This window comes from Diorhabda carinulata, chromosome 7 (assembly GCF_026250575.1).
Source record: "Diorhabda carinulata isolate Delta chromosome 7, icDioCari1.1, whole genome shotgun sequence".
NCBI lineage: Eukaryota > Metazoa > Arthropoda > Insecta > Coleoptera > Chrysomelidae > Diorhabda > Diorhabda carinulata.
The window spans coordinates 12,713,227-12,740,600 of NC_079466.1; the positions used below are offsets into that span (position 1 = coordinate 12,713,227).

Here is a 27,374-nt window from a genome sequence, read left to right on the forward strand (position 1 = left end):
TAAGCAGTTGTTTTCTCCACGATTAATAAACTTGCTAAGTAAAACTATATTTTGAAACATTAAATAATTCCGCAAAAGTTATGACCTTCATTTTTCACAGTATTGACATACTAAACAATAAAAAAAGCATGTGGCATGCCCTTTTTCGAAAATCATCTTTTTAAATAAATTTGCCTGGACTATGTATTATGATAAACATTCATGATTCTATTAATTTTGTGTTTTATGTCAAAAATACTATAAGACTCATAACTACCGTTAGTTCTGTGGTCTCTGAATAAGAAAAACATATGACATTCATATATTAAATGTTCTAAGTTAAATTTGTATGGACTAATAGTTTATTTGCAACAACTCGCGCCACGTCACTGGTGTTGTTATCATTAAAAACATCACGTGTATAAAAACCAACAGAATTTTATGTTAGTAGCATGTTGTCAGTTTTATAAACCGGTTGATGATCAATTTCAATGTCAATATAAACTTGAACTTTTTAAAAGAATTATTGTTTTTATTGTGAAAATTTTTTTTTTCGGTTATTTATAGTCCAGTAAGTAGAAATTTTTGAATATTTTTTTAATCAAAAATTACGTTTTGAGTATATTCATTTCAAATAAAAGATAGAACAAATAAATTCTTTGGTATCTATACTTGTATAGAGTGATCGAAATTCTTTAGATGAATAATTTATACAGGGTTAAGTAAAAATAAAAGCTAAAATACGTTAATAATTTATTACAAATGAATTACGTTATGTAAATATGTATAAAGACAAATACTTGGAGAATTTTGTGCCTTTTAATGAACATAACCTCAAAATTATTGTAAAATATTATTTTTTCATTAATCAACCTCAAATAACGATTCGTTTACCAAGTGCGTTTGAAAATTAATCGATACCTGAACATGACATTTTGAAAAAATGACAGATATTAGATAAAATCATGCTGAATAGAGTTTTATTTCTATATATTATTTCAAAAGTAATGAGGATCATAATATTCGTGATAATTCGTGATATTTACTAACTTTCGTTTCATATTAAAATGTTTTATGCTCCTTAAGGACTGATGATAATATACTATTTTCATAAATTCGAACTATTGACATTGCCAAGATCATCAGCACTTCATGGAGTTTTAAAACTGAATTTTATTATTTAGTTATATTTTTATATGGCAACAGTGCATCTACAATGTCGATCGAAGACAAGATATTAAAAAAATGAAATGAACTTTAATTTGGTTGAAGGTTAAAACACATATTTGTTATCTTTTGGTTTAAATTCGTTTCCAAAAAATGTTTTCGTGTTATTTATAGCTTGTTATTTATTGAAATGTAAAATCGTAAATTGTAATTTATTCCCTAATAAGCAGTTCCCTAATTGATTTTATAAATATACCTGGTGTCCCAATAAAAATATATCATTAATATATCTTGAGGGGTTTTTCCATAATAAATTTCCTACTCGCCCCTACCTCTTATTTCAATAGATAAGGCCAAAAGTTGTAATATGAAATATACGCAGACTTTTCTGAAAAATGCGTCGGTTTTGTTGAATACTAATCTTGTTTAACATTTTCTATACATAACTAGACTTCAAAATAGGATTAAATAGCGCCCTCTAGCGTGTACGTTTCTTATTAGAGTGTATCGAAATTATTACCCTTATTTTAACAAAAAAAAACTTTTTTTAACAAGATCAAGTTCGTTAGAATCGGTTAAGTAAAACCGAAGTTATAGGGGTTTATCTATAATAAATTCCCCACTCGCCCCTACCTCTTATTTTAAAAGATAGACCAAAAGTTGTAATATTAAATATACGCAAAATTTTCTGAAAAACGCGTTGATTTTACAAAAATTGACATTTTCGAACTGGTCACAACAATTTCTGATATTCCTAATTGGGACATCCGGTACAACATTTTTATAATTACCAATTAAATATTATTGAAAGTAATGGTTACTATGGGTAGATTAGAATTGAAATCAATTTAATCAAACTTATAAACACTCGAAATTGATTGTATAAAATCATTTAAATTCTATAAAGATTAGATAGAACTGATTTGTCTGTAGAAAAACAAAATGGTTGCCGAAATAAAATCCATCGATCAACTAATAAACGAAGCTAAAACGGCTTTTCGTCAACAATTTAAAGACGAACCCAATGTCGCAGTTTACGCGCCTGGTAGAGTGAATTTGATTGGCGAACATACTGATTACAATGATGGGTTCGTTATGCCAATGGCAAGTATTTTCGTCAAATGAATTTATGCTTTAAATAAAACACGCGCACTTTCAGGCACTACCTTTAGTTACCGTCATCGTAGGTAAAAAAATGACAGGAAATGACGTAACTATTTATACCACGTTCGATTTTGAAAACGAAGAAAAACAAACAACTTTCGAATTACCACAACCTACGGCTTTAATTAGAGCAATAAATAAAGACGGACCAAAATGGGCAGTATACGTAAAAGGTATTTTTGCCCGCACTGTATAATTTTCAAAACTATTTTTCATTACTAATTTCAGGAGTTATAGCGAATTATATAGGAAATATACCATCAGCTTTTAATGCCGTAATTCACTCGAGTGTACCTTTAGGAGGCGGTCTTTCTAGCAGTGCAGCACTCGAAGTTGCCACTTATACATTTTTAGATCAATTGACATCAAGTAAAACCAAAGTATCGTAAGTTGGGTAGAGAAAAAATTATACATAATCTCAAATTTACTTACTCGTAAAAAGAATATACTGATTCGAAATAATCCTCACTCACTGTATCACTATATATGATTAAATATTTACATATACACTAATTGACACTAATAATTTATAAATCATAAAATAATATGATGAAAATTGAAAACTACACGTAAAAAATTGTTATCACAATTCACAAGACATTCGTAGACGTTGGCCATCTTGTCTTCTTCTAACTTATAAAATTTTCATTAAATTTATTTTTATGGAGTTTAAAAGTTTGGCAACATTAAAAAAAAAGTTGTTTTACGTAAAATTTTTATTAGTAGATTTATTTATTTGTTTATTATTTATATTTAATCATGATTTTCAGTGTTAATGACAAGGCATTAGCATGTCAGAAAGCGGAACACGAGTATGCCGGTGTTCCGTGCGGAATAATGGATCAGTTTATATCTTTTATGGGTAAAGAAGGTCACGCTTTATTAATTGATTGCAGGTAAAAATTTTCCTCGGTACATTTATTTCCCGTTTGCATTTTATTTGTTTTTCAGACATCTTACGTCGATTTTGATACCGTTTTCAGATCAAAACGTCGTTATACTTATAACGAATTCGAACGTCAAACATGAACTCACCGGAAGTGAATATTCGTCGAGACGAAAACAATGCGAAGAGGCGGCCATGTTACTCAAAAAAGTCAGTTTGAGGGACGCCAATATGGACGACATTAAATGTAAGTAATAATTAAACGAGTTGTATGTTATATACAGCGTGACTCACCTATTTTCTAGAACTATATTTTGACGAAATTCTATTTCAGAGTACATATATTGAATGTAAATAATGTATACAGTGTGTTCGCGATTTTTTTTAAATGAATTTTGACAAACTACAAAATTGAATGGATGCAAAGTAAATATACAGGGAGATTTAATCTCTTATTTTTTTTAACGAATTATACTTTGGTGATATGAAAATTTGGACTAAATGTTATACAGGGTGTACTTATTTGTCGAAATATTTTTTTGAGATGCTATTTATGTTTTGATGATACAATTTGAATGAAATATACAGGGAGGGGGATATTATATTCCAATGGCATACACATTTGGAATATTGCAAGCGTAACCTACAGGATGAATCGCGTATTTTTAAAAACGAATTATAATGTAACGGGGTGCAAATTTAGAAGAATTTGATTGTAGTATACAGAGTGTTTCATATGTGTTTTGATGGGAAGCAAAATGTGTCCAGATTAAATGCTAGTAATATATACGGGTGTTCAATTTTCTGACTAAATTGAAATATATTTTGAAAAATGCAAATTTAGACAAAACGAAAATTTACGTTAAATATACAAGGTGATTTAACCATGTTATAACAGGAAGTTTGGACGAATGTTAGTAAAATATACAGGGTGATACATGTATTCTATTACGAACTAGATTTTGAACAAATGTTTGATGAATATACAGGGTGGTACACGTCTCTTTTGAACGAATTATATTTTATTCAACGCAAATTTCGACGAATGTTAGGTTAGTGAAATATACAGGGTGATTTACTCATAACGGTTCACAAATACGACAAATGTTAGTAAAATATACAGAGCGATATTTTAAAAAAATTATTAGATTCCGCGCTAAATTGGACGAATGGTAGTGGAATATACAGGGTGATTCACCCAAGTTATAACGATTTGCAAGTTTCGAGAAATGTTAGTGAAATATACAGAATGATTTTTAAAAATTATAGCTTAGATTCGACGTAAATGTTAGTGAAATATACAGGGCGTGAATTGTACTACTAAAAATGTAGATGAAATGTACAGGGTGATTTTGGGAGAAATAGTTTTTCGAAGGAAAATGTGTTTCTAGATTTGGAATCTATAAACACCGGTAAAGAAATAGTTTCGAGGGCTAGACACGTCATCACCGAAATAACCAGAACGACGCTAGCCGCCGAAATGTTGAAACAAAGAAATTTTTGTAAATTCGGCGAACTGATGACGGAAAGTCACAAATCGTTGCGCCTCGATTACGAAGTATCTTGTCCCGAATTAGATCAGTTGGTCGATTTGGCGTTGGAGGTCGATGGAGTTTTGGGAAGTCGAATGACGGGAGGCGGTTTCGGCGGATGTACGGTGACGTTGGTAATTATTTCACTTTGCAATAGAAAATTTCGTTGAAATAGCACATCTCAAACGGTAATCGGTACATTCGAATATCTGACAGGTGACAGAAACTGTCAATTGATGGCGTTTTTTGAGGCCAACTAAGGTTTTTAACAAACACTCTTCCAATGGCATTTCTTTGAATTTGTCTATGAATGATTAGTATCTGTTCTATGTCAATCACCTCTATTTTTATCTTTATCTATGTTTAAGCTGAAAATAACTAGAATAATATACAAAAAATGAACTTGCTTGGTCAAATTTGGCACTGCTCTGTTTTTCTTTTATCTATGTTCAAGATCAGTATCAATGTGGAATTTATCGCAACTTACCTCTTTTGTTTATATTTGTCTATGTACGAGAAATGAACTCGCATCAATCCCCTATATTTTTCTTTTATCTATGCTTATGATTTCGAAACTATCAAATTATCATTTTGCTGTATTCAACTTTTTTCTTTTATCTATGTTCATGGTTTAAAATGGAAACAGTCAATTATAACCGATTTTTATGTCTATTTTTATATCTATTTATTTTTATCTATGGTCTCGAGAAATTATAAACCAGCATTTATGAATATCTCTACTATTTCCTTTTATCTATGTTTATTTAAAGAACTTATAAACCTCACTTTTTCATTTTAATATATGTACAAAATAAGATCATATAGTAGCGTTTGGAAAACCTCTGTATTTTTCTTTCATCTATGTTTAATTTGAATAAACATACAACGTATCTCTATTTTTTATTTTTGTCTATTTCTGATCCAAATCGACAAAAATAGAATTTCAACAATGGAAATCAGCGTAATTCGTAATTTTTATTGAACCTCTATTTTTTGTTTCTCCCTATATTCAATTTGACAAAACAAAATACGAACTGTCGTTTTTATTTACATCTATCAATGTTTATAATTAGAACAGAATTTACTTCAAATGAAATTACTAATTTCGATCACACGGTTTTGTTTATCTCTATTTTTTACTTCTATCTATGTTAAATTCAACACATCAAACTATGAGCCCGCATTTTTGTATACCTCTATTACGATACTCTTATCTATGTTCGAGATTTACAACGTAAACAATATGTATGTAAAATGAACTTTCGTGAAGAACATTATTTGTTGTATCTCTATTGTTTTATTTTATCTATTTACTTTAACTGTCAATTTACGAGATAAACAAATCATTTCAATGGAATATGTGATACTTTTTAGAATTTGTTGTTAGTAAAATTTCGATAAATAATTGTACGAAAAAATAATGAAATTCGTATAAGAAATTGAAAAAACGCAAAGTGTATAAAGGTTAGTTCTGCTCAGTGACAGTTTTCGTTATATTTTTTGTGATAGATGTACTATTTCAACGAAATAATTTGTGTTTTTGTGGTTATTTCTATAGTTTTTTTGAAAAAATTCATCATCACAAGTGCACTCATGGTATCGTTATATTCTCTAGGTATATTCACAATCCGTACAAAAAGTTGTGGACAACATAAAAAATAAGTATAAAGGCCAACCGACCTTTTATGTATGTAAAGCCAGCTCTGGAGCATCTGCAGTACCTTGCTCATGTAAATAAATATAATATCAAAACTTAAAAAAATATATTTTCAAAAATAACTTTTACAACAAAAAATTTCAGTGTTTAATTTTGTTTTCCCGAAATTTCACTTTTTGAAATGTTTCTGAAGGTTTCGCCAACATTTGTAATAATTTGGATTCAGTTTGTCGCACGTCTTCGATCCCCACTTCGTCAAAGCTATCCCCATACAACTTTCGAACATGAATGCCTAAAAAACAATCGTTAATCGACAAATTTTGAAAATTTTTAGTACCGCCCACCTGTGTTCCTTCGGCTACTCTCGTCGGTTTCAAAATTTCATTAGAAGCCATTTCGAAACAATTCGCATCGGGACCGTGAGGGGTCATTGCACTGTGCAACGTTGCCCCTCCCGGCGCCAAACCTCCCCTTTTAGCTTCATACTCCCCAAGTATCAGCCCCATAAATTCCGACATGCAATTTCTGTGATAATACGGCGGTCTGAAAGTGTGTTCTTGCACCGACCATCTCGGTGGGAATATAACGAAATCTGCTATTGCAGTACCTTTTCTATCAGACTGACAAGTGAGAACTGTGAAAATTGAAGGATCCTAAAATGCGTTATATCATAATAAACTTGGCAACGGCGTAAAACACAGATCTAACTTCAAATGATTACTGACTTAAAAAGAATTCTCGAAAAAAATATCTAATTTTACGAAAAACGTGTTGATTTATATTTTTGATGAGCTTAAAATATTTTAATACTTGTTAAAATTGCTACAAATTACCGAGAAAACCCTGACGATCCTAAATATTATACTTGTAAACCATTGTTTGTTTTGAAGGTCATTTGACAAGAACAAGAGAAAGTATTTAACATTAGAGATGGGATTAAATTATTGATGTAACAGTTATAGCGAAAAGTAACAAATAAAAAGTAAAAATTTGTAATATTTTTTTGAAAATTGGAAATATTTTACAAGTGATTATTCAAATATAAAAATTCACAGAGCAATTCTTCGTAAATGGATATAGAATAAGTAGCTTTATGTCGAAATCTGTTGAAAGTTATGAATTGTTACTGTAATAATATAATAAACTGTATAGAGAAATTTGAAAAATTTCCGGTATTTATATCAAAAAATGGTATAAACACTTTTCGTGAATTCTGATTTTCATATTATTTTTTCTTTGTCTCTATTCTATACTTTTGTCTATGTGTTAGAAATCATAAACTCACATTTAAATAACCCTCTATTCTTTACTTTTTATCTATGTTGAAGATGCAAATCACGATCTATGCAAATAAAATCGTGGAATTCAAAATTCAAATTTTTGGTCAACCTCTCTTTATTTATGTTATACTTAATATGAATTTGCATTCTCATATTATTTTTTTTCAACTATTGTTCTCCTACTTTTTCAATTTGCTTTTTGTCTAATAACGAAATAACTGTTCTTAATGTTTTCAACTCCCATCTCTACACGCCCCTCCTGCACATATAAGTCTCGAACTTCTTTTACCGCGGCAGTGTAGCGTGTCGTGTTAAATAGTTATGTCGATGAATTCTTATATTTGGACTTTCGTTTTCGTGGTAACGTTAGCGTTGGGGGTGAGTGGTGCGAAAAATCGAAACAGAAAACCCCAAAGTGATCCAATAGAAGACGTTTCTGAAATATCTGATCAATGTCCCGAACCTGATGGTTATTTCGCGGACGCGGAACAGTGCGATAAATATTACCATTGCAATAACGGTAAAATAACTGAAAAATTATGTCCAGATGGACAAGTTTTTAATGACTATAGTTCTGAGTATGAAAAATGTGATTTGCCTTTCAATATTGATTGTTCGTCGAGGCCTAAATTGCAAGAACCCCAACCCAGCGAACATTGTCCCAGAAAACACGGTAAGTGAAAAGTCTTTTGTTTAAAAATATTATTTATCAATGGTTCTATGTTAAAATCGGTCATTTTTAACGTTATCGTGAGAAAATTGACATTTTTTTCAAGTAATATTTTTTATTTTTTATTGGCTATTTTCTATGAAAATTAACATCCTGTATGTTAATAACTACTGTGGATTGAAAATATTTGAATAGGAGACTTCGCAAAAAGTGAAAGTGATTAACTAATTGTTTTTTGTAATAAAAATTCCATTCAATAACGTAGTTTCACATTTTTCGTATTCACTATTTTCAAATTTATCTATTGTGCGGTAGCCAATTAAGTTTCAATTTTAAACGATTTCGTCTTTTATATTGACCTCTATTATTTACATTTTTCTATGAGATTCAAACTAAATCAATAAATAAAACTAGTATTATAAAAATACTATACCTCTATTCTATACTTTTATCTATGTTCAAGATTTAAAACGAATGTGTTATGAAATTTGGAAAACCTTTTTGTTGTACCTCTATCATTTATTTTCATCTATGTTTGATTGGAAACAAAAATACTGTACGTAATATGAACTTTAGGAACCGTCATATTTATATACCTCCATTATTTACTTTTGTCAATATTACAAACTTGAAACAGCTGATGCAGTGAAAGTGGCATGAAGTTAGGTGCTTACAAATTATATTTTTTTGTAGCTCTATAATTTATTTCATGTGTGATTGCTTAAAAACAACATAAAACTTAAAGGTGGCTATTCAATTTTTTGTTTTGCCCCTATTATGAAGAAAAACCAACACATGTACATCCGAAAAAGTCAAATGTCATTTTGACGTAGCTGTTTTCTTAGCCTAATTAATGTAGGTAATATAAACTTACGGTACAATTTTATTATATCTCTATGTTTTATCTTTATCTATGTTCAAGATTTGAAACAATGAAGTTAGAGATAAACCACGTTTATACTGTAATTCTAATAATTACTTTTTTCTAAATCTGATTTAACGTAATTGTTAACGGACACTGTTCCTCACATGTATTTTTTTACTTTATTCTACGATTTATTTGAAAATTGAAATATACTGTAGAAGTTGAAACAATTAATTGGTGTCTTGTTTTGAATATACAATAATTTTTTCAGGATACTTCGCCCACGAGTCCCGAAACATTTGTGATAAATTTTACTTTTGCGTAGACGGTAAATTCAACCCGATCCAATGCCCCAACGGTCTCGTATACAACGAAAAATCCGGCATCTGTTCATGGCCGGACGAAGCTAAACGATCCGGTTGTACGTCCGAAGAAGTTTTCGAATTTCAATGTCCGAAAGTAACCGAAGAGGTAGCCATCACTCATCCGAGATACGCCGATCCGGACGATTGTCAATATTTCTTCGTTTGCATCAACGGCAACGCCCCGAGAAGAAACGGTTGCAAACTCGGACAAGTCTTCGACGACGTAGGCAAAAGATGCACGTGGGCGAGGAACGTACCCGAATGCGCCGATTGGTACAAAGGCCGATTGACAGATGAACAGCTGATGGAGTTGGAAAACCCTCCAACGCCGAGACCGAAGGCTACTAAAGTCAGCAAGAGGAAGCAAAGACCACACCCACAACAAAATGAAGAATAATTTTATTGCCATGTTGTCACGTGTACATAAGTTTTTATTTTCGTAATTTTTGGATCTTTTTTAACGAGAAATTATATTTTTTTACCATGAATTTTTTTTAAATAAATATAGTTCATTAAAATGCGTTTTTTTTTTCTATCCTATTAATAAAAATTTTTCAAAAAAAAATCGATAATTTTAATCTTTCATTGGTGTTTTAATTATATCTAAATAGTCCAGTCAATGACGGTAAAAAAGAGTATAATATGCGTTTATTGTATACAGGACTGATTTTCGTAAAAATTTGGATTCAGGTTCACTCCTCAACTTAAAATCTACCCTATACCGGGGGTTGCTTTTTCCTTGGTAGTGGATACCACCCCTTCTCGGGGGTGAGTAGTTTTTGAATTTTGAAAATTGGTGAATGCAAAAAATATTGAGAACAATAATAAAAATGACAGCTCTGTAACGACAGCAGGTGACGTCAGCCGTGTATAATCAATCATTCGTCATTACTGTCAACTATGTAATAAATGTCAACTGTCATAAGTCATACTTCAAATTTTGAACGTTAATTTCTGTTCAATGATAAATATACAGATACACATAGATAAATATAAAGTACAATCGATAAAATGTAATTTTTTCTACTTATACTTACACAGTGATCGAAAGAAACCGAATTGATGACCATAAACTTGCTAAGATCGTATTTGCAAGGCACGTAATTCCCGTGCCAAGCCACGACGTCGAAAGGACTGTGATCCTGTTTACAAACGAATAATTTTCCCTGATATTTTGACACGATATCGAAATTTTCGTCTAGATCTTCGTAGCAAGCGACTGGCGTCAAAAAATCTCTCGGATTCGCCAATCCGTTCGCTCCGATCGGACCCAAATCGGGCAATTCGAAATGTCTACCGAATACTTCCAAAATATATCCTCTAGATGGCGTTGTTGTTTCGATTTGAAAACGCATCCCTTGTTGAATAACAACAATTTCGTTTGGTATCGCGTGAATTACCCCGAATTCCGTTTTTATTTTCAAATTACCACTTTGTGGAACTGCAATAGAAATAATTGAATCGTTTATTTCAAAATTATACGACGTTTACTTACCTATTAGGAAGTCGCCGTCGCTGTTATAGAAAGCTTTGTTAGTCATGGAAATATTGCAGGAGTAAATGTGAATAGCGAGACCATTTTTACATCTAGAATCACCAGCTCCTCCTATAGTATGTAAACCGTCAACAAAATCAACTTTTTTAGTCACATTTGGTAAATCAAAAGGTTCCCAAAGCAACTAAAATATTTTTAAATAAACTCGTTTAATACTAATTATGAACCACCCCTCGTATATCAACAATCTTATATATATATATATATATATATATATATATATATATATATATATATATATATATATAATCTTCATTTTTTATATTGTGATCTTTTACTAATAAGTTATCAACGAAATATTCCACTACGTTATATTATTTATCTATGGTTACTACTACGTGGTTTTGTACTACACTGAAGTGCGTTCGTTTTATCTCCATGGTAACGCACCATAGAAACAAGATAAATATTGTGTATGGTGAAACTAGTGCCAGAACAAAATTATTTGATAACAGAATTGAAATATAATAAAAAATGCCTTCGTCATACACCCCACGTTCTATATTAACAGATATAGAAATCGATGACGAACTCAACGAGTTCGTTAATAGATTTAAAGATGTTGAAATGACGCCAGATGAAATGAATTTGAAAATACAAGCAGACAGGGTCATTTATATATTGAACATATGCATGGCTAAAATGAATACTATCGCGCATTTGCCATTCATTTTAGAAAATGACGCCGAATTGATAAGGAAACATTTAAAACCCAACGAACTCAGCTTCGTTTTGGATATTTTTAACGAATGGGGTATACCACTGTCCTTGGAAGAATTGTATTTCACTGATAACATTCAGGATAGTCTGAGACTTGGAACGGTTTGTTTTATTTGACGTTTTATGGAAAACATATATTAATGAACGTTTTTTAAAGGTGAATAAATCGATGAGGAGATCGCAATTTACCGCCATTTTACCGGAAGCATTTCCAAACCCAGCTGTATATCAACTAGTTGATATATTATTTCATAATAAATGCATACAATCCGCTATACGTTTAGCCGAAAAACCGAAATTGGATAAACAGGTTGTGGATCTCATTAAACTGTTACAAGAACTCAAGGAAATTACGAAAACAAAAGTTTACGTTACAGGTAAAAATAAAAATAATATGTATTCTTAGATATTCTGCACAATATGAAAACGTCGCGATTTTAAACGTTCTAACAAATTCTAAACAAGAGGACGTACCTTAAAAATAAACTTAGACTGTTCCATAGCAGAGATGAGACAATCGTTTTTTCAAACACACCATTATTAAAAATTATTTCGTATTTCTACTTATTAGGAATGTGAAATATCTCATTTTAATTACAGGGGAACAAGAAAAAGCAATGGATAAGGAATTAAGGAGAGCGTACAAATCAAATTTATCGTTGACTGTCGTTATCGAGGATTTAAAAGAGCAGCTTAAAAAACAAAGAAAAGAACTCGAAGAACAACTTGACGAGAAATTGAAAATTGTTGAAATGTACAACGAAAAGATACAAAATGTTAGGGAAAACTTCGAGCTAGAAATGGGTAGAACCCTACGAGATTCCGAAAAAGAAATGATGTACAAGACTTTGGAAAGCGAAGAAAAACAACACGTTTTAGCGGAAGAAGCGGAAAAGATTGTAAAACATTACGAAGACGTGCTTCGAACGAATTTGCAACAAGAAGACAGTTCGAGAGCTAAACGTTCCAAAATCGAAACGCAACTACAGAATTGGATAAATACATTCGATCAAGATATCGGCGAAAAACAGGTATATATAACAGTTAGTTAACACCTCTACATTATATTCCATAGATAAACCATTAATACGATAGAGGTTTAACATTATTAATTTAGTAATGAAATCGAAACAAAAAAATATTTATTTGTAACAAAAATAGAAGAAGAGGTGATTGAACTTTCTAATTATATTTTTTTATAAAAGGCGCAGTTCGATCTACTCCAAGAAGAATACGACAAAAAGAAAGCGGAAATAGATGAAGTTCAAAAAATAATAGACGAACAAGAAGAGGAATACGATATACTGATGGCCGAAAAAGAAGAAGAAGAGGAACGGTTATTCAATGAAATGGCTTACCAATTCTTCTTAGATAGATCAGCTAGAAAAATCCAAAAGTATTGGCGGGCTTATATGGAAAAGAAAGCCTCTAGAAAAAAGAAAGGCAAAAAGAAGAAATAAAATATATTTATATATATATTTAAATTAATAAATATATTTATTACTTACTTGATTCGGATTGGGTTCTTCTTCGGACCAATTGTGAGTGACGTCACTATTTTTAATCGGTTGAAAAGGTTCGTGTGATACGGAAGGTCTTATTCTATATAACCAAGATCGTTTATTTTCCGATCTGGGAGCGGTGAAAGCCGTACCGGAAAGTTGTTCGGCATATAAACCGTACGGACATTTCTGCGGACTATTTTGGTCCTTTGGTATAGATCCCGGACATCTCGGATCCTCTGAACAAAACTCCGAACCGAAACCGCTCAAATACTATAAGTCAAAACGTGATCATCGATTTATATATTTTTTTATAGCAAAATTCCGGTTCTTATTTGAACCACCCTCATGTTTATCGTTATTACTTTCCAAAATACCACCTATTACTATTTATAAATATTTTGGAAGCCCCTCGTATATGTAGTCTGATTTTAGAAATATTATAAGACCTTCCGATGTAAACTTTAACAATTTAAAATCAATTTATACAATCAGAAAAAATTATTTTTGTTTCGTATTCTACAAATTAACCTAATATGTGTAAAGAAAAAATAAATTCATAAACATACGACATAGTTGTCACGTTTTAATTTCATTCAGTTAATGCCATATTTTACGTCGCTATTGTGATAATCGAATTAACTAAAAACAAATAGAAGTAATAATTTTTAATTATAAGGAATAATAATTAATTATTTATATAAAGTAGAGACGATCAAAATAAGAAATTTTAACACAATTATTTGATTTTGATAGTAATGTACCCGACAACGCCGCAAACGGATGTCACGATTTTGTAGCGCTAAGAACATTAAATACTCTAGTATTGATTTAACTTATAATTCTTATATTGTGAAACTGTCAAAATTGCAAACGATTTAGAATAGTAAAGTTTAGTTATTTTATAAAGAAGAGAATTTTATCTAAAAAATTGTTAATTATTTATAGAGACGTTGCCTCTAGCACCGTTAAAAAAGAAGATTCGTGGTCATATGAAGGTTATTGTGTTTTAAAAGTTATTTACCGTTGTGGAATTGTGCTTTAAGTTTCGTTAAGTGAAAATTATTTTAAATATAAAAGTGTTGAAATAAATTCAGTTTTTCATCTGGAATTTTTAAAATATCATTTATATATTTGGGGTAACTATTTTAAAATATTTTTATGGCTTATACTTACTCGTAGTTCAGCCATTTTTGCTTTCTACACTGACTATTCGTTAGAAACTACTTATTTAAATCACTTTTGTCGTAATTAAACTTTTAAATAAACATTATTATCATTATTATTTGACTTTTAAACAAATCTTTGATAGCCTAAGGTGGATTACAAAATTTTATTATTCCATTGAATATGTTTTCTTCAAAACAATATACAGTGTGATCTAAAAATTTACTTACTAGGATTTCTTTGTAATTTTCAATTTTGATCAATAATTACAGGGTGATTGATTGAAGAAAAGTATTTTTTTAATTAAATTTTCATCCTTTAAGCACCAATACACACCATTTGATCAAAATATATAGTGAATTTGGGGGAAATAAAAATCGAATCAATATAAAAATCAATTTATTATCATAAGATTAACAAGCTTTAGAATCTATCAAAATTAAAGTAGAAAACAATTTTTTTCAGTCTTTATTTTATAAAAAAAAATTGTCTTTAAGAATTAGATATGCTCATTTGCCAAACTCTTATGATATTATCGGAATAACCTGCAAATAATGTTTGTCCATCTGTGGACCACGCCAAAGACAAACATTGGGGTGGTTCGGCTTTGGCGTTTTGTGACACGACTTCCGGTTTTACTTCCTCGATCATTTTTTTGCTTTCGATATCCCAGATTTTAATCGAAGGTCCGAAGGCAACACAGAGCCACGTTCTGAAATTAAAAGTCACAATATTCCACCTGTATTTTTTCAGTACAATGTCAATATCTCATATTTTTGACAGTTGACGAACGAATGAAATGACAGATGTTTTACATTGTTGCCACGTTATAATTTTTTCCGGTTAGTCACGGAAAAAATGTCTATCGTTTATTTCGAAAAAAAAAATAATGAATAAAAATTTACGAAATATTTGGAACAGGGGATTCGATAAACAGAAAAAATTCAAAAATTTTATACAATTGCTCAGCTCTTAACAAATAGACATTCAAAATGTCGAATTTTGGAGCTTGAAAGTCGAAGAAAAAGAAGTTCTAATGCAATTGTTAAATCTGGCATCACTGCAGGTCACAACTACACGGCTACCAACATTCAAAATGTCATTGTTCTGTGAATAGTAATTTGACAGAAGTTTACATCGTTGTCATGTTGGAAATTTTGTTGACGTAAGAGAGAAGATTCTAATATTAATATGCAAATCCGAAACATCGCAAATTACACCTAAGAACTTAAACAAACGTAAAAAATAAATTGCAACTCGCATTCACACAAACGTGAAAAAAAATTTGACGAAACTTTACATTGTTGCCACTTAGCACTCGTTTCAGGTAAAAATTGATTGTTACGTTATTAAAATGCCAATACAAATATTAAATCTGACAACACTGTAATTCACACAACAAACGAAAAAAAATAATTGGACAAAACTTTACATTGTTGCCACGTTGAACTCGTTTCAGTTGAAAACTGTTACTTCATAAAAACAGAAATTCCAATACAAATATTAAATCTGACAACACTGCACTTCACATCCACACAACAAAAGTAAAAAATCATTTGACAAAACTTTACATTGTTGCCACGGTGAACTTGTTTCAGGTAAAAACTGTTACTTTATAAAAACGGAAACACCAATACAAATATTAAATCTGACAACACCGCAGTTCACATCCACAAAACAACCAACATTTTGAATTTCATTGTTCTGTGGATAATAATTTGACAGAAGTTTACATCGTTGCCGTTGCTTTTGAAATCGAATTCTACGTACAAACAATTTACTGGCAGAAATAAATAAAAAATCGTAATTATAGAAGACCCTGTATATTTGAAGAATGACACATTTCTAATATTCATATTTTCTCATGCCTCATGGCGAAGATTATTTAAAAAAAAATATATCGACATACCTGCTTGGTGAGAAACACATGGCGGTAATAACGTCAGTATGGTCGAGGGTATGTAAATGTTTACCATCGTTCAAATCCCATAACATGGCTTTGCAATCTTTACCACCGCTGGCGCATAAACTACCATCAGGCGAAACGGTTACGGTGTTCAAGTAACCGGTGTGACCGGAATGGTTGATTTTCAAACGACAATTAGTCAAATTCCATACTTTGACTACCCTATCCCAACCGGCGGATACTATTATGGGGTTGGCGTGATTAGGGGAGAACCTTACGCACGACACCTGTAATACTTAGTCATTGAATCCGATTAAATACAAACACAACCTCTTTATTAAACATTTTCTTTTATTAGAATCAATTAACCTTCATAAGAAACTGTCAAAAATATTCCAATATGGCGTCGTTGTACAGACATTAAAGCTTAATAAACTTTTCAGAGTACATTGTGAAGTTATTTTTCGTTGTATCTTCTATTTATTATATAATTAACTTTTTAATTTTCCCGTAAATTTGACTTAGTTGAATGTAAAAATCACGTGGCAACACCGTTCACTTATATCCTGATTCAAATTCTTACAGACGTAAGCGGATTTATTTCTATAATTTTATTATATGTTCTCTGTTTGTCTATGTTAAAAATTGACACGATGTGGTAAAACTGTCAAAAATTTCCCAGTATGGCAAACCGTTCATGAAATTATGTAGTAACTTAAAGCTTTAAAGTACATTTTGCAGTTATTTTATCTTTTATCCTTTATTTTTGATTTATTAGATTATAAAGTTTTTTGTTCCCCCTGTAATTTGACTTAGTTGATTGCAATAATCAAACAGCAAATTCATTCACTTGTACTTGATTTAAATACTGTCGTGATATAAATAAGCGGATTTAGCTCTATAGTTTTGTTCTATGTTTGTCTATGTTACAAGTTGACATAATGTGAAAAAAGAAGAGTGAGGAGATTCAGTTTTGTTTTATATGATGTGTTTGACAAGTGATAATTTCAAATTTACGTTTAATTAGATTTTTTTAACGATTTAATGACTAATGAAATTATTAAAACGCAATAATTGGTTTCATTAACCAAATGAAAGTTTTTTTGTGTCAAGATAGAAACGGATTTAATCGTAATAAAACGAAAATGTCCAGGATTTCAATTCCCAATTCGAAATTGTTTACTTCATATTGAATCATGTGATTTGGGTAAACTAATATAAACGAAATTTCGCGTTTCGAGGTTATGTTTATATTTTATACAGTTTGTTGTGCTTTTAGCTGTGTTTTTTTAAATATTTTATATCCGTATTGTGTTCTAGTGATTTTTTAGAAGATTTTTGGTTATGTTCTCTTTCAGGTAAGTAAATAAAAACCGTTAAATCTTGTTCTTTCTATATTTTTAAATACAAAAATAAATTCGTATATCAATTTTTGATAATGCCATATTCGCAATTAATCCAAAATTTTTTGAACAAATTATGATTAATATGATTATAAACTGTTACGGAAACCAAAAAAATCGATAATAACTCATTTTGTTTATTACTATTTGAAATATTTAGTAGAAAAAATATTCATGATGATATTAAATGAAATCATACTTTAGTTGGTGAAATCAGAAAAATATCAATAAAATAGTGAAATATCCAATGAAACTATGCTATAGTTACAAAAAGTCAAAAAAATTAAACTATAATTGGAACTAATTTAAAAAAATCAATAAAATAGTGAAATATTCAATGCTATAATTACCTTCAAGGAAATTGAACTATAGTTGGAATTAATTAGAAAAAAATCAATAAAATACTATAGTTGAGAAAATGTCAATAAAACATTAAAAGAATTGATGAAATTATAGAAAATATAGATAGATAGAAAATATAGTTGATAAAATAAAAAAAATATTACTAAAATAGTGAAATATTCAATAAAACGATACTATAGTTGAGAAGATGTCAATAAATAGTAAAATAATCGATGAAATGATTCTATAGTTGGTAAAATCAGAAAAATATCAATAAAACAGTGAAATGGTTGATAAAATAATAACATAAATATGAAAATGTTGATAAAATATTGAAGCGATCAATAAAATAGTAAAATATTTAATAAAATACGAAAAACATCAACAAAATAGTGAAATTATTAATACAATGATACTAAAGTTGGACAAACACGAAAAGCATTTATAAAATAATGAAATATTAGAAAAATAAACAATTTTATATAATTGGAATCTTGAATTACGAAATTATAGAAATGTTACTCACCCAATCGGCATGTCCGTCATCTTGTATCGTATATTTGCACTCTGCTAATGTATTCCATAATTTAATGGTCTTATCTCTCGAACCGGACACTATTTGACGGTTATCAGCGGAAAAAGCAATACTCAACACATCCTGTAGTGAAACAATACAAAGTGTAACAAAAATAAATAAATCCATACCTAATAACAAACTTTCTATCAAACTCACAAATTTACGTACTTACTGAATATAATTTTCCGACGAAGATCGAATTTAAAAAAAAATAAACAAAAAATCTTCTAGCTGTTTCAAAATTGCGGATTAGTAGCTATTTAAACCGATATATTTTCCAAACAAAACGAATTTTGAGGTTAAATACAAATTTACTTACCTTCGTATGATCCTCGAATCTCCTTATAGTTTTTCCCGCAACTAAATCCCATAAACGAAGTGTTTTATCCCAAGAACCAGAAAGAGCGAAATTTCCATCCTTGGAAAGTACAACGTCGGAAATGAAATGAGAGTGACCGTACAAACGTTTTTGGGGTACGCCATATTGTGTATCGTCACGTGTCAATTTCCATATAATTATAGATTTGTCTATAGGAAAATTTTTATGGTGTAAATAGTTTGATACGATAAATATTTACGGGAGGAATTATTGGATTCGATTTACTAATAATAATAAAAAACGTTATGTACCTCTTGATGCTGATATTATCATATCGGGAAATTTGGGATTTGTTGCTATCTGCGTTACCCATCCATTGTGACCCAAAAGGGTACCTCTAAGTTGCAAAGTTTCGCTCATATTTTTTTATGTCGATATTATACTTCTACTTTATACCATTAGATAAAAAAATTAAAAATAAAATGCCTTGTTTATTGCTTATCTCAGCAAATGTGTACAAGCGATATGAGAAATGTTTCATGGTCAAGTACGTTCCGGATATATTGTTTCCAATGTTTATAATTTCGTTATAAATATACGAAATATTTTATAAGAATTTGATTTTCAAACTCATTGGTTTAAAGTATTTCCAAATTTATACGTATTTATAAGAATTATTTATAAATACTGATTTTATCTATGGTTTAAACGTAGTAATTTTTTGAAATAAAAATAACATTTGAGCTCTGTTTTCAAACCTAAATTTAATATTATTTTAAGTTGGCAACTTTGTTGATTAGATGAAAGCCGGTTTTACACAGCACTTTTGACATATTCGAATAAAATAATTCCTTCGAAATAATTATATATATTTGTTAATGTTTTTTTAACTTTCTTATTTTTTTCGAAAATAAATTTCTAGAATGTATAATTTCATTGTTTGTTTTTTATCCTTTTACTCAATCTAGTAACTTTTTAGTGATTTCTAGGGTTGTAATTAAGGTTTTTTTTAAGCAAAGGAATTACGTCCAGAATGTTATATTGGTAACACTGCTATATTCCAAACTGTCAATTTAATTATCATCATTTACGAAGTTGAATAATTCAAAATATCCAATTATTTTATAAAAGTTGAAGAGACTTGAGTTTATAAATTTTAGATTTCTAGTTGTTTCATGGTAAAACATTACAGCGATTAGTATTCAACTAAATTATCTTACAGTGCACGATAAAAAGGTAAATATGAGTATTTGTTATTAAATCTGTAAATATTTGTGTTTTAATTATTAAAAAAGGGATGGGAACTCTTGAGATACATCTCAAAAAGTGTATAAAAGGAAAATATGATGATGAATCAAATCGGTTTCGAAGGAAATCGAATAAACAAGTGAACTGGGGGTCAAAAGGAAAAACTTACGAACAATGTAAAAGATATTGGAAGAAATGTATAAAAGGATTTAAACGTCCATTCAACCCCTAAGCAGGCGAATATAAGAATAAATGCAGACAGATTAATAATAGAGAGGCCAATAAAGGACCTGGTGAGAAAATATGGCAAAAGATAGAACAAATGGAGGGTGAAAAGGGGGAGAAGAAATTGGTACAAAAGGGACTAGAAAAGATTTCGAGCCAACGGAAAACCTTCGATTTTATCTAAAATATTTTCGAATCTTATCACATTTTTGTGATAAGGGTAACAACCACCATTTTAACTACTTTTTGGTGTTAATTTGTAGAGTCGTCTTCAAAGTTAGCACTAAGGTGTTGAATAAGGGTATTTTTTGAAGGAATAGGGGAAAGTGATAAAAATAAGTAGCTCTACATCAAGGTTTAATGCAAAAGGGCTTGGAAAATAGATGGAGGGTTAATACTAAATTCTATCCACTTAGAAGACATTTGGATGAATGTTACCTAAATAATGGATAATACTGATATATATGACTAATTTTACAAAAACAGTTTCTTACCTTTGTGTTTTTTCAATTAAGAGCATTACATCCATTTAGTAGTTCATACGAACAGATGTGAACGAAACAGCTGTAAATTTAAAACTAAAGGGAATGTCAAATGAACTGAAACAAATTTGGAATGAACAGGAAGAAAAATATGCAAAAAATGTATTGCAGAAAAAATATTATCAAATAATTGTGTCAAGTAAATCAGGGGTGAATTTTGATGAACATTTCATAAAAAAATTGATACTGTATGTACAAGACTCATTTAAATGAAAATTATGTTCCCCATTTCGAAATTGTGTATTTTATCCATTTAGATGGTTGAATCCAATTGGTAGATCAAATGAACCGACTTGAGAGAAATATCTGCGGATTTATAACAAACGAGTAGTTTAAATGAACCGATACGAAGTAGCTTTGAAATTATAACGAAAAAGGTAAGAAAATGTAAAAAAAACATAGTAATGTTGACCTAAAGGTATCTGGGTTAATTGTATTTTACACTAAAAAAATTAGATAGTGCTGAGTAATACTGTATATAAATGACTCATTTTTGTTTCAATTTGTTGTGTATTTTATCCATTTAGATCATTAAAACCAATCAGTAGCTTAAATGAACCAACACGAAACCGTTGCAAATTTAAAACGAATTAGTAGTTCAAATGAATCGATATGAAGTAGCCTCAAATGTGAAAGGAAAAAATACACAAAAGTTTAAAATAATATTAAATTGTTTTGGTAGGTATATTAGGGGTATCATTTTATCCACTTCCACAGATTATTTCAATCATTAACCACCAAGAAGCTAGATAAGGAAAAGTATCTTCAATTTGGGTCAGAATCCGATGAAATTTCCTTTTATTTTTAATTAGATGAAGGGTTACATACTAAACTCTATCGATTCGAAAACATTTGGACGATTCTTTACTAAACAACGGGTAGTTCTGTATATAAATGACTCATTTTACTATAAACTGCTTGTTTTTCTTCAAATTATTGTGATTTTTTGCATTTAGATCATTAAATCCAGCCATTAGTTCAAATGAATCGACAACAGAGAAATGGTTGTAGATTTAAAACGAATCAGTAGTTTAACTGAACAGTTACAAATTCGCTGTGAATACTGAACGAAAACTCAAAAAAATATGAAATAAACATGAAGAAAAAGATGTAAAAATGTCGATTTTGTAAACAAATTTTAATGAACAACATTAAATCATTGGGTAGGGGTATATTTGGATGAATATTTTACCAAATACAAAAATCTCATTTCTTTGATATTGTTGACTTTTTTCCTAAATTAAGATAGATGGTAGTTCGAAAGAACAGACCCGAAAAGGCTGAAAATTCAAAATAAAGTAGTAGTTCAAATGAGCCGCTACGAAGAGACTGTGTGAAACTGCAAATCGAATAGAGACAAAAAAAGGGAGGGAAATGTAAAAACTGTTCAAAATATAATCAGTCATTTTGGTTATGGTATCAGGTACCATTCTATCCACCTCCTCAGAAATATTTTTGTTTTAGGTCAAAAATCTACGAATTTTTGTATTTAAGGGTATTTTTAACTAGATGAAGGTTATCTACTAAGCCCTATTGATTCCAAGACATTTGGATGATTCTTTACTAAATAATGGATAATACTGCATGTAAACAACTCGTTCCATCAAAAAATTATTTTTGCTTCAAATTTTTCTCTACTCTTTCCAATTCAAGACAGTTTAATCCAATCGGTAGTTCGAATGAACTGATACGAAGTAGCTGTAAAGAAACAATGAACTGGTAGTTCAAATGAACCCTCACAAAGTAGCTGCAAAGAAATAATAAACTAGTGGTTCAAATGAACAGACACGAAGTAGCTGTAAAGAAACAATGAAGTAGTAGTTCAAATGAAGCGATAAGACGTACCTGCAAATAAATAACGAACGAGTAGTTCAACGAACTAATATCAAGTAGCCATAAATGAAAAACGAAAACTTAACAAAAATGGATTTATTATCACAGTTTGAACAAATTTGAGGATTTATCAAAATAAATAAAAAAAAACTGAATCTCTCGTAGTCTTTTTATTATATATAAAAAAAACTGTCCTTAAGGTAACATCTTAATGAGCAGATATGCTCACCTGCCAAACTCTTATGGTATTGTCGGAATAACCAGCGAATAAAGTTTGTCCATCCGTGGACCACGCCAAAGATAAACATTGGGGTGGTTCGGCTTTGGCGTTTTGCGACACGACTTCCGGTTTTAGTTCCTCGATCATTTCTTTGCTCTCCAAATCCCAAATTTTAATCGAAGGTCCGAATGCGGCACATAACCAATATCTGGAATTTAAATTTAGACGAATTTGTAAAACGTAAATTGGGTAATCTGTACAAAATGATATATTTTTTTTAATAATCAGCCCCATATCCGCTAACCTCTCATAGATACATCAAGGGGTTAAAAGTTTATACATCATTTGAAAAATATTTGAAAAAATGTGACATATATTTTATCTTTTACCACATTTTCACTTTCACAATGCCAGGGAAGTTCCAAAAATACCCAACGAAACTAAAAGAAAACTAAAATTTTCTTGTTCAACACAATTTTTTCTATTTGTGCAAAATAGCCGCTTTCACTTTTGCATTTTTGGAAAATCCTATGCCGCTGCGTCATTTTTTCAAATTCAGAAAATAACCCTAATGAGTTAAATTTGACAATATGGTCAAAAGTCATAAGTTTTTTAATGTTTTAATAAGGGATTAATACCTTGTTATACTGTTTTGATCACATAATTATTATATTTTAGAAATTCCTATATAACTGCATCATTTTTTCAAGTTTTTGAACAGAAAATAATCCTAATGATAGGATAGAAAATTATCAATTTTGATCATTATAATTTGGGATTTGTAAACTGGTTAATTTTTTTCACCAATAATTTTCATGTTTTGGAAAATCCTATATTACTGCACTAATTTTCACACTCCTGATCAGAAATTAACCCTACGAGGCTAAATAGGATCAAAATTCATCAGTATTTTGAAAAATCAACTTCTGCGCCGTTTTTTTCAAATTTGTAAATACAAAATAACCCTACAGGGTTAAATGCAGCGAATAGGGTAGAAATTCAGTTTTGGTCATTGTAATAATGAATTTGATCCCTGATATACTGTTTTGTATATTAGATCACATGACAACACAAATTCACTAAACACTTTCACTATTCATTACACTAACACTAAACAACGAAAATTTCAATAAGCTCTTTATCTACAAGGACATTGGGTACTTATGGAGCCTCACGGCTAAGATTATTTAAAAAAAATATATCAACATACCTGTTCGGTGAGAAACACAAAGCAGTTATAATATCGTTATGGTCGAGGGTATGTAAATGTTTACCATCGTTCAAATCCCATAACATTGCTTTGCAATCTTTACCACCGCTGGCGCATAAACTACCATCAGGCGAAACGGTTACGGTGTTCAAGTAACCGGTGTGACCGGAATGGTTGATTTTCAAACGACAATTAGTCAAATTCCATACTTTGACTACCCTATCCCAACCGGCGGATACTATTATGGGGTTGGCGTGATTAGGGGAGAACCTTACGCACGAAACCTGTAATAATCCAATTATAAATAGACTGAAAAAAGTTGTTCAATTCAATGCAATATTTATATGAAATAATTTCGATATTTTTTAATTCAAAATGGAGGCTAATATATTTGTGACCAAAATCTGTGGATTATTTCGAAATTCGACAACAATTAATGAGCAAAAACATCTCTTATTGTTTTAATTCAGATTGAAGAGCAATTAACATCGATTTTTGTTAATACTCACACCCTTGAATTAAATTTTATCTCCTTCCTGGCAACAACCAACAATGCATTCGATGATATAAGCAAAGTTGGTGCTTTAAAGGAAGGGATTTTTTTAATACGGATAAAGGAAACAAAAATTTGATACCGAACCATGAGATTTCATACTTGACGTTACCATTTGCACTTTCTATGGTCCCAGTATGGTTCGGATGAGTCAAAATACAAGAATAACAAAAAGAAAACTGTTAAAACAATCGGTAAATGCACATATTTGACTTGTTAGACCTACAGATGTCGCTGAAAAAATTTCGAGATACTTTTGGACAAACCTTGTATATATATAAAACAATCAAAAAAAGAAAACAGAAGAAGATAGTGCAGGAACACAAACAAAATATTTTTGAGTAGAAACAAAATTTTGGTCAAAATATGGAAGCTGCACATGGGAAAATTGAAAAAAAAATTCCAAATAATTAAATACGAAAAACTATGTAAAACTTACCCAATCGGCATGTCCGTCATCTTGTATCGTATATTTGCACTCTGCTAACGTATTCCATAATTTAATGGTCTTATCTCTGGAACCGGACACTATTTGACGGTTATCAACAGAAAAAGCAACACTCAACACATCCTAAACAATAAAAATAGAAAAAAATGAATTAAATACAAAAAACTAGAACTGAATGTGTAATATACCATCAAAATGTGTTAATTTTGAAATAAATCAATAAGATACAATTTAGAGGTCAGATCGCCCATGGGACATTTCAACTACTCCTATATTTGCAATAAAAAAATTTACATATTAAAAAACAATAATCAAAACAGCAAACGAAATGAGGAAGTGGTAAGAAAATCCACTTTCATGGGAGGAAAATATAAGAATCAAAACACCGAAAAGGAGTAAGAAAGTAGTAAAAATAGTTTGAGAGATGAATCAGCTTTTGGGACATTTGAACTACCCCCACAGTTGTAATAGAAGAACTCACTTTTACACTACGAAAATACAATAATCAAAACAACAAGTGAAATGAGAAAGTAGTAGACACTGGCAGAAATGAATTTGCTTTTAAGGCATTTGAACTACTCTTACAGTTGCAATAAGAAAATCTACTTTCACAGTAGGAAAATACTAAAATCAAAACACCGATGAAGAATAAGAAAGTAGTAGAAACAGTTACGAGGTGAATTAACATATGGGACATTTGAACTACTCCTACAGTTGCAATGTAAAAAGCAAATATGCGAAAAATTTTGTTTTTGAGCAACAAATTCAGTTTATAAACATGGATAATGAAATTAAAATACAATTTACTAAAAAAAAAGATGTGAAAAACAAAAATTTTTGACGAAAAAAAGACTATCTACTCTATAAAACATTATTAACTTAAAACGAAATGAGTAGTTTGTTTTGAGGTTAAAAATTACGTAAAATAATTGAGATTAGAACATTTTTTCACATTTTCATAAAAATGACAAAAAACAGTTATTTTAATAAATAGTTTTGATGGTATATTTAGAATGATTTAAAAAAGCAAGTTTTTGTCAGGTAATTAAAAAAATGTTTTAATTCCGATTGAGGAACAAAACGAGATAAAACATTTTGCCCGCACCCAGGAAAAAATTTAATATATTCCTACTAGACAACCAACTTGCTATTAAATACACAATTTGGCGCTTTTGAGGAAATTACAAACACTTTGTACTTACATTTAACTACGTCGAAGATAATCTTCTGACGAAGATCGAAGTTAAAAAAAAAATAAACAAAAAATCTTCTTGCTGTTGCAAATTTTAGATTAGTAATTGGATATCAAGAAAAATTACGAAAAAAAGTATTTATTGTGATGTATCAAACTCGCTTACCTTGGTGTGATCTTCGAACCTCCTCGTAGTTTTTCCGGCTGCCAAATCCCATAAACGGAGGGTTTTGTCCCACGAACCTGAAAGGGCGTAATTTCCATCACTAGAAAGTACAACGTCGGAAATGAAATGAGAGTGACCATGCAAACGTTTTTGGGGTACGCCATATTGTGTATCGTCACGTGTCAATTTCCATACGATTAACGTTTTATCTGTAACAAAAAATATCACCCTTAAACGAATCAAATAATACGATTATAATTATTAAATAAATAATATATTAAAAATAAACTAAGATTATAAAGATATATGAGGAAATATGTTGAAAAATATATTACCTCTTGATGACGATAAAATCATATCGGGATATTTAGGATTGGTTGCAATTTGTGTTACCCAACCATTATGACCCAAAAGGGTACCTTTAAGCTGCAAAGTTTCGTTCATTTCTTATTTTTTTTCACAAAGTTAGTCTAAGCACTCCTTCGCGTATGAACCTTCGAATGAAAAAGAAAAATTTTAGGATGTGTTTTACAGTTACCAGATTGCGCAGCTGTATAACGTATGTTCCGTGATCAAGTACGTTCCTAAATACAACTCAATATATTTCATAAAACTAAAATATATAGAAATTATAATTTAGTATCAATTAATGATTCAAATACTGATTTTTAATCGTTTAAA

At 30.2% G+C, this 27,374-nt stretch overlaps 6 protein-coding genes and 1 long non-coding RNA gene across 13 annotated transcripts in view; 3 read left to right on the plus strand and 4 right to left on the minus strand.

Moving 5' to 3' along the window:
* The window catches only part of LOC130896131 (clusterin-associated protein 1), a 7,453-nt gene extending 4,379 nt beyond the window's left edge, over positions 1-3,074 (minus strand). Inside the window, exon 1 of the mRNA XM_057803941.1 lies at positions 2,743-3,074. The gene's annotated coding sequence lies outside the window, so the exon portion shown is untranslated. The remainder of the gene's footprint in view (positions 1-2,742) is intronic.
* Positions 1-13,302, plus strand: part of LOC130896128 (galactokinase-like) — a 15,500-nt gene extending 2,198 nt beyond the window's left edge. The window contains exons 1-8 of one of the 5 annotated variants that reach the window (XM_057803931.1): positions 261-550; positions 2,080-2,250; positions 2,306-2,483; positions 2,539-2,695; positions 3,081-3,206; positions 3,262-3,443; positions 12,441-12,871; positions 13,046-13,302. In XM_057803931.1, coding sequence (XP_057659914.1) covers positions 2,089-2,250; positions 2,306-2,483; positions 2,539-2,695; positions 3,081-3,206; positions 3,262-3,443; positions 12,441-12,871; positions 13,046-13,300 — 1,491 coding nt within the window. In that variant the 5' untranslated portion in view covers positions 261-550; positions 2,080-2,088 and the 3' untranslated portion in view covers positions 13,301-13,302. Of the gene's footprint in view, positions 1-260; positions 551-2,079; positions 2,251-2,305; positions 2,484-2,538; positions 2,696-3,080; positions 3,207-3,261; positions 3,444-4,587; positions 4,863-6,343; positions 6,491-11,404; positions 11,943-11,997; positions 12,218-12,440; positions 12,872-13,045 lie in introns of those variants that run through there. The other 4 variants (XM_057803934.1, XM_057803936.1, XM_057803932.1 and 1 more) reach the window with 4 other exon arrangements.
* Positions 6,477-14,606, minus strand: LOC130896130 (homogentisate 1,2-dioxygenase). Its single transcript, XM_057803939.1, has 6 exons — positions 14,519-14,606; positions 13,349-13,615; positions 11,061-11,244; positions 10,603-11,006; positions 6,730-7,038; positions 6,477-6,677 (listed from the first exon to the last, which is right to left on the minus strand). The coding sequence occupies exons 1-6, from the start codon at positions 14,531-14,533 to the stop codon at positions 6,555-6,557; spliced, it is 1,302 nt and encodes a 433-aa protein (XP_057659922.1). The 5' UTR covers positions 14,534-14,606; the 3' UTR covers positions 6,477-6,554.
* On the plus strand, positions 7,830-10,083 carry LOC130896138 (protein obstructor-E-like). Its single transcript, XM_057803953.1, has 2 exons — positions 7,830-8,338; positions 9,472-10,083. Exons 1-2 carry the CDS (start codon positions 7,987-7,989, stop codon positions 9,960-9,962), a joined length of 843 nt encoding a protein of 280 aa, XP_057659936.1. The 5' UTR covers positions 7,830-7,986; the 3' UTR covers positions 9,963-10,083.
* A 285-nt stretch (positions 14,607-14,891) lies between the features above and the next one.
* On the minus strand, positions 14,892-19,612 carry LOC130896135 (guanine nucleotide-binding protein subunit beta-like protein). Of its 2 annotated transcripts, XM_057803948.1 has the most exons (5): positions 19,368-19,612; positions 19,057-19,265; positions 18,687-18,818; positions 16,419-16,702; positions 14,892-15,221 (listed from the first exon to the last, which is right to left on the minus strand). In XM_057803948.1, exons 1-5 carry the CDS (start codon positions 19,474-19,476, stop codon positions 15,002-15,004), a joined length of 954 nt encoding a protein of 317 aa, XP_057659931.1. In that variant the 5' UTR covers positions 19,477-19,612; the 3' UTR covers positions 14,892-15,001. The 2 variants fall into 2 exon arrangements, with proteins under 2 accessions (XP_057659931.1, XP_057659933.1); XM_057803950.1 differs by lacking the exon at positions 14,892-15,221 and having other exon boundaries at positions 16,419-16,710.
* Positions 19,613-20,123: 511 nt separating this feature from the next.
* Positions 20,124-23,059, plus strand: LOC130896144 (uncharacterized). Its single transcript, XR_009059529.1, has 2 exons — positions 20,124-20,292; positions 22,536-23,059. It is a non-coding gene; the product is annotated as an uncharacterized LOC130896144 (long non-coding RNA).
* Positions 22,986-27,266, minus strand: LOC130896134 (guanine nucleotide-binding protein subunit beta-like protein). 2 transcript variants are annotated; one of them, XM_057803946.1, is made up of 5 exons: positions 27,029-27,266; positions 26,694-26,902; positions 25,327-25,458; positions 24,335-24,618; positions 22,986-23,332 (listed from the first exon to the last, which is right to left on the minus strand). In XM_057803946.1, the coding sequence occupies exons 1-5, from the start codon at positions 27,135-27,137 to the stop codon at positions 23,113-23,115; spliced, it is 954 nt and encodes a 317-aa protein (XP_057659929.1). In that variant the 5' UTR covers positions 27,138-27,266; the 3' UTR covers positions 22,986-23,112. The 2 variants fall into 2 exon arrangements, with proteins under 2 accessions (XP_057659929.1, XP_057659930.1); XM_057803947.1 differs by lacking the exons at positions 22,986-23,332; positions 24,335-24,618 and adding an exon at positions 26,538-26,609 and having other exon boundaries at positions 25,360-25,458.
* Between the last annotated feature and the right edge of the window lie 108 nt (positions 27,267-27,374).

What these genes read in the sequence shown, in the direction of transcription:
- LOC130896138 (XM_057803953.1), top strand. Translation starts at nt 7,987, where the DNA reads ATGTCGATGAATTCTTATATTTGGACTTTCGTTTTCGTGGTAACGTTA. An exon ending in ACATTGTCCCAGAAAACACG is followed by an intron (nt 8,339 to 9,471) that starts GTAAGTGAAAAG and finishes TAATTTTTTCAG; the next exon opens with GATACTTCGCCCACGAGTCC.
- LOC130896134 (XM_057803946.1), bottom strand. Translation starts at nt 27,137, where the DNA reads ATGAACGAAACTTTGCAGCTTAAAGGTACCCTTTTGGGTCATAATGGT. An exon ending in GGTTCGAAGATCACACCAAG is followed by an intron (nt 25,459 to 26,693) that starts GTAAGCGAGTTT and finishes TTTATTGTTTAG; the next exon opens with GATGTGTTGAGTGTTGCTTT. An exon ending in TTGTGTTTCTCACCGAACAG is followed by an intron (nt 23,333 to 24,334) that starts GTATGTTGATAT and finishes TTTAAATTCCAG; the next exon opens with ATATTGGTTATGTGCCGCAT.
- LOC130896135 (XM_057803948.1), bottom strand. Translation starts at nt 19,476, where the DNA reads ATGAGCGAAACTTTGCAACTTAGAGGTACCCTTTTGGGTCACAATGGA. An exon ending in GATAATATCAGCATCAAGAG is followed by an intron (nt 19,266 to 19,367) that starts GTACATAACGTT and finishes ATTTTCCTATAG; the next exon opens with ACAAATCTATAATTATATGG. An exon ending in ATGTGTTTCTCACCAAGCAG is followed by an intron (nt 15,222 to 16,418) that starts GTATGTCGATAT and finishes TTTTAATTTCAG; the next exon opens with AACGTGGCTCTGTGTTGCCT.
- LOC130896130 (XM_057803939.1), bottom strand. An exon ending in AAGAACCCAATCCGAATCAA is followed by an intron (nt 11,245 to 13,348) that starts GTAAGTAATAAA and finishes AAAATATTTTAG; the next exon opens with TTGCTTTGGGAACCTTTTGA. An exon ending in CGGTTTCTTTCGATCACTGT is followed by an intron (nt 7,039 to 10,602) that starts GTAAGTATAAGT and finishes AACGCATTTTAG; the next exon opens with GATCCTTCAATTTTCACAGT.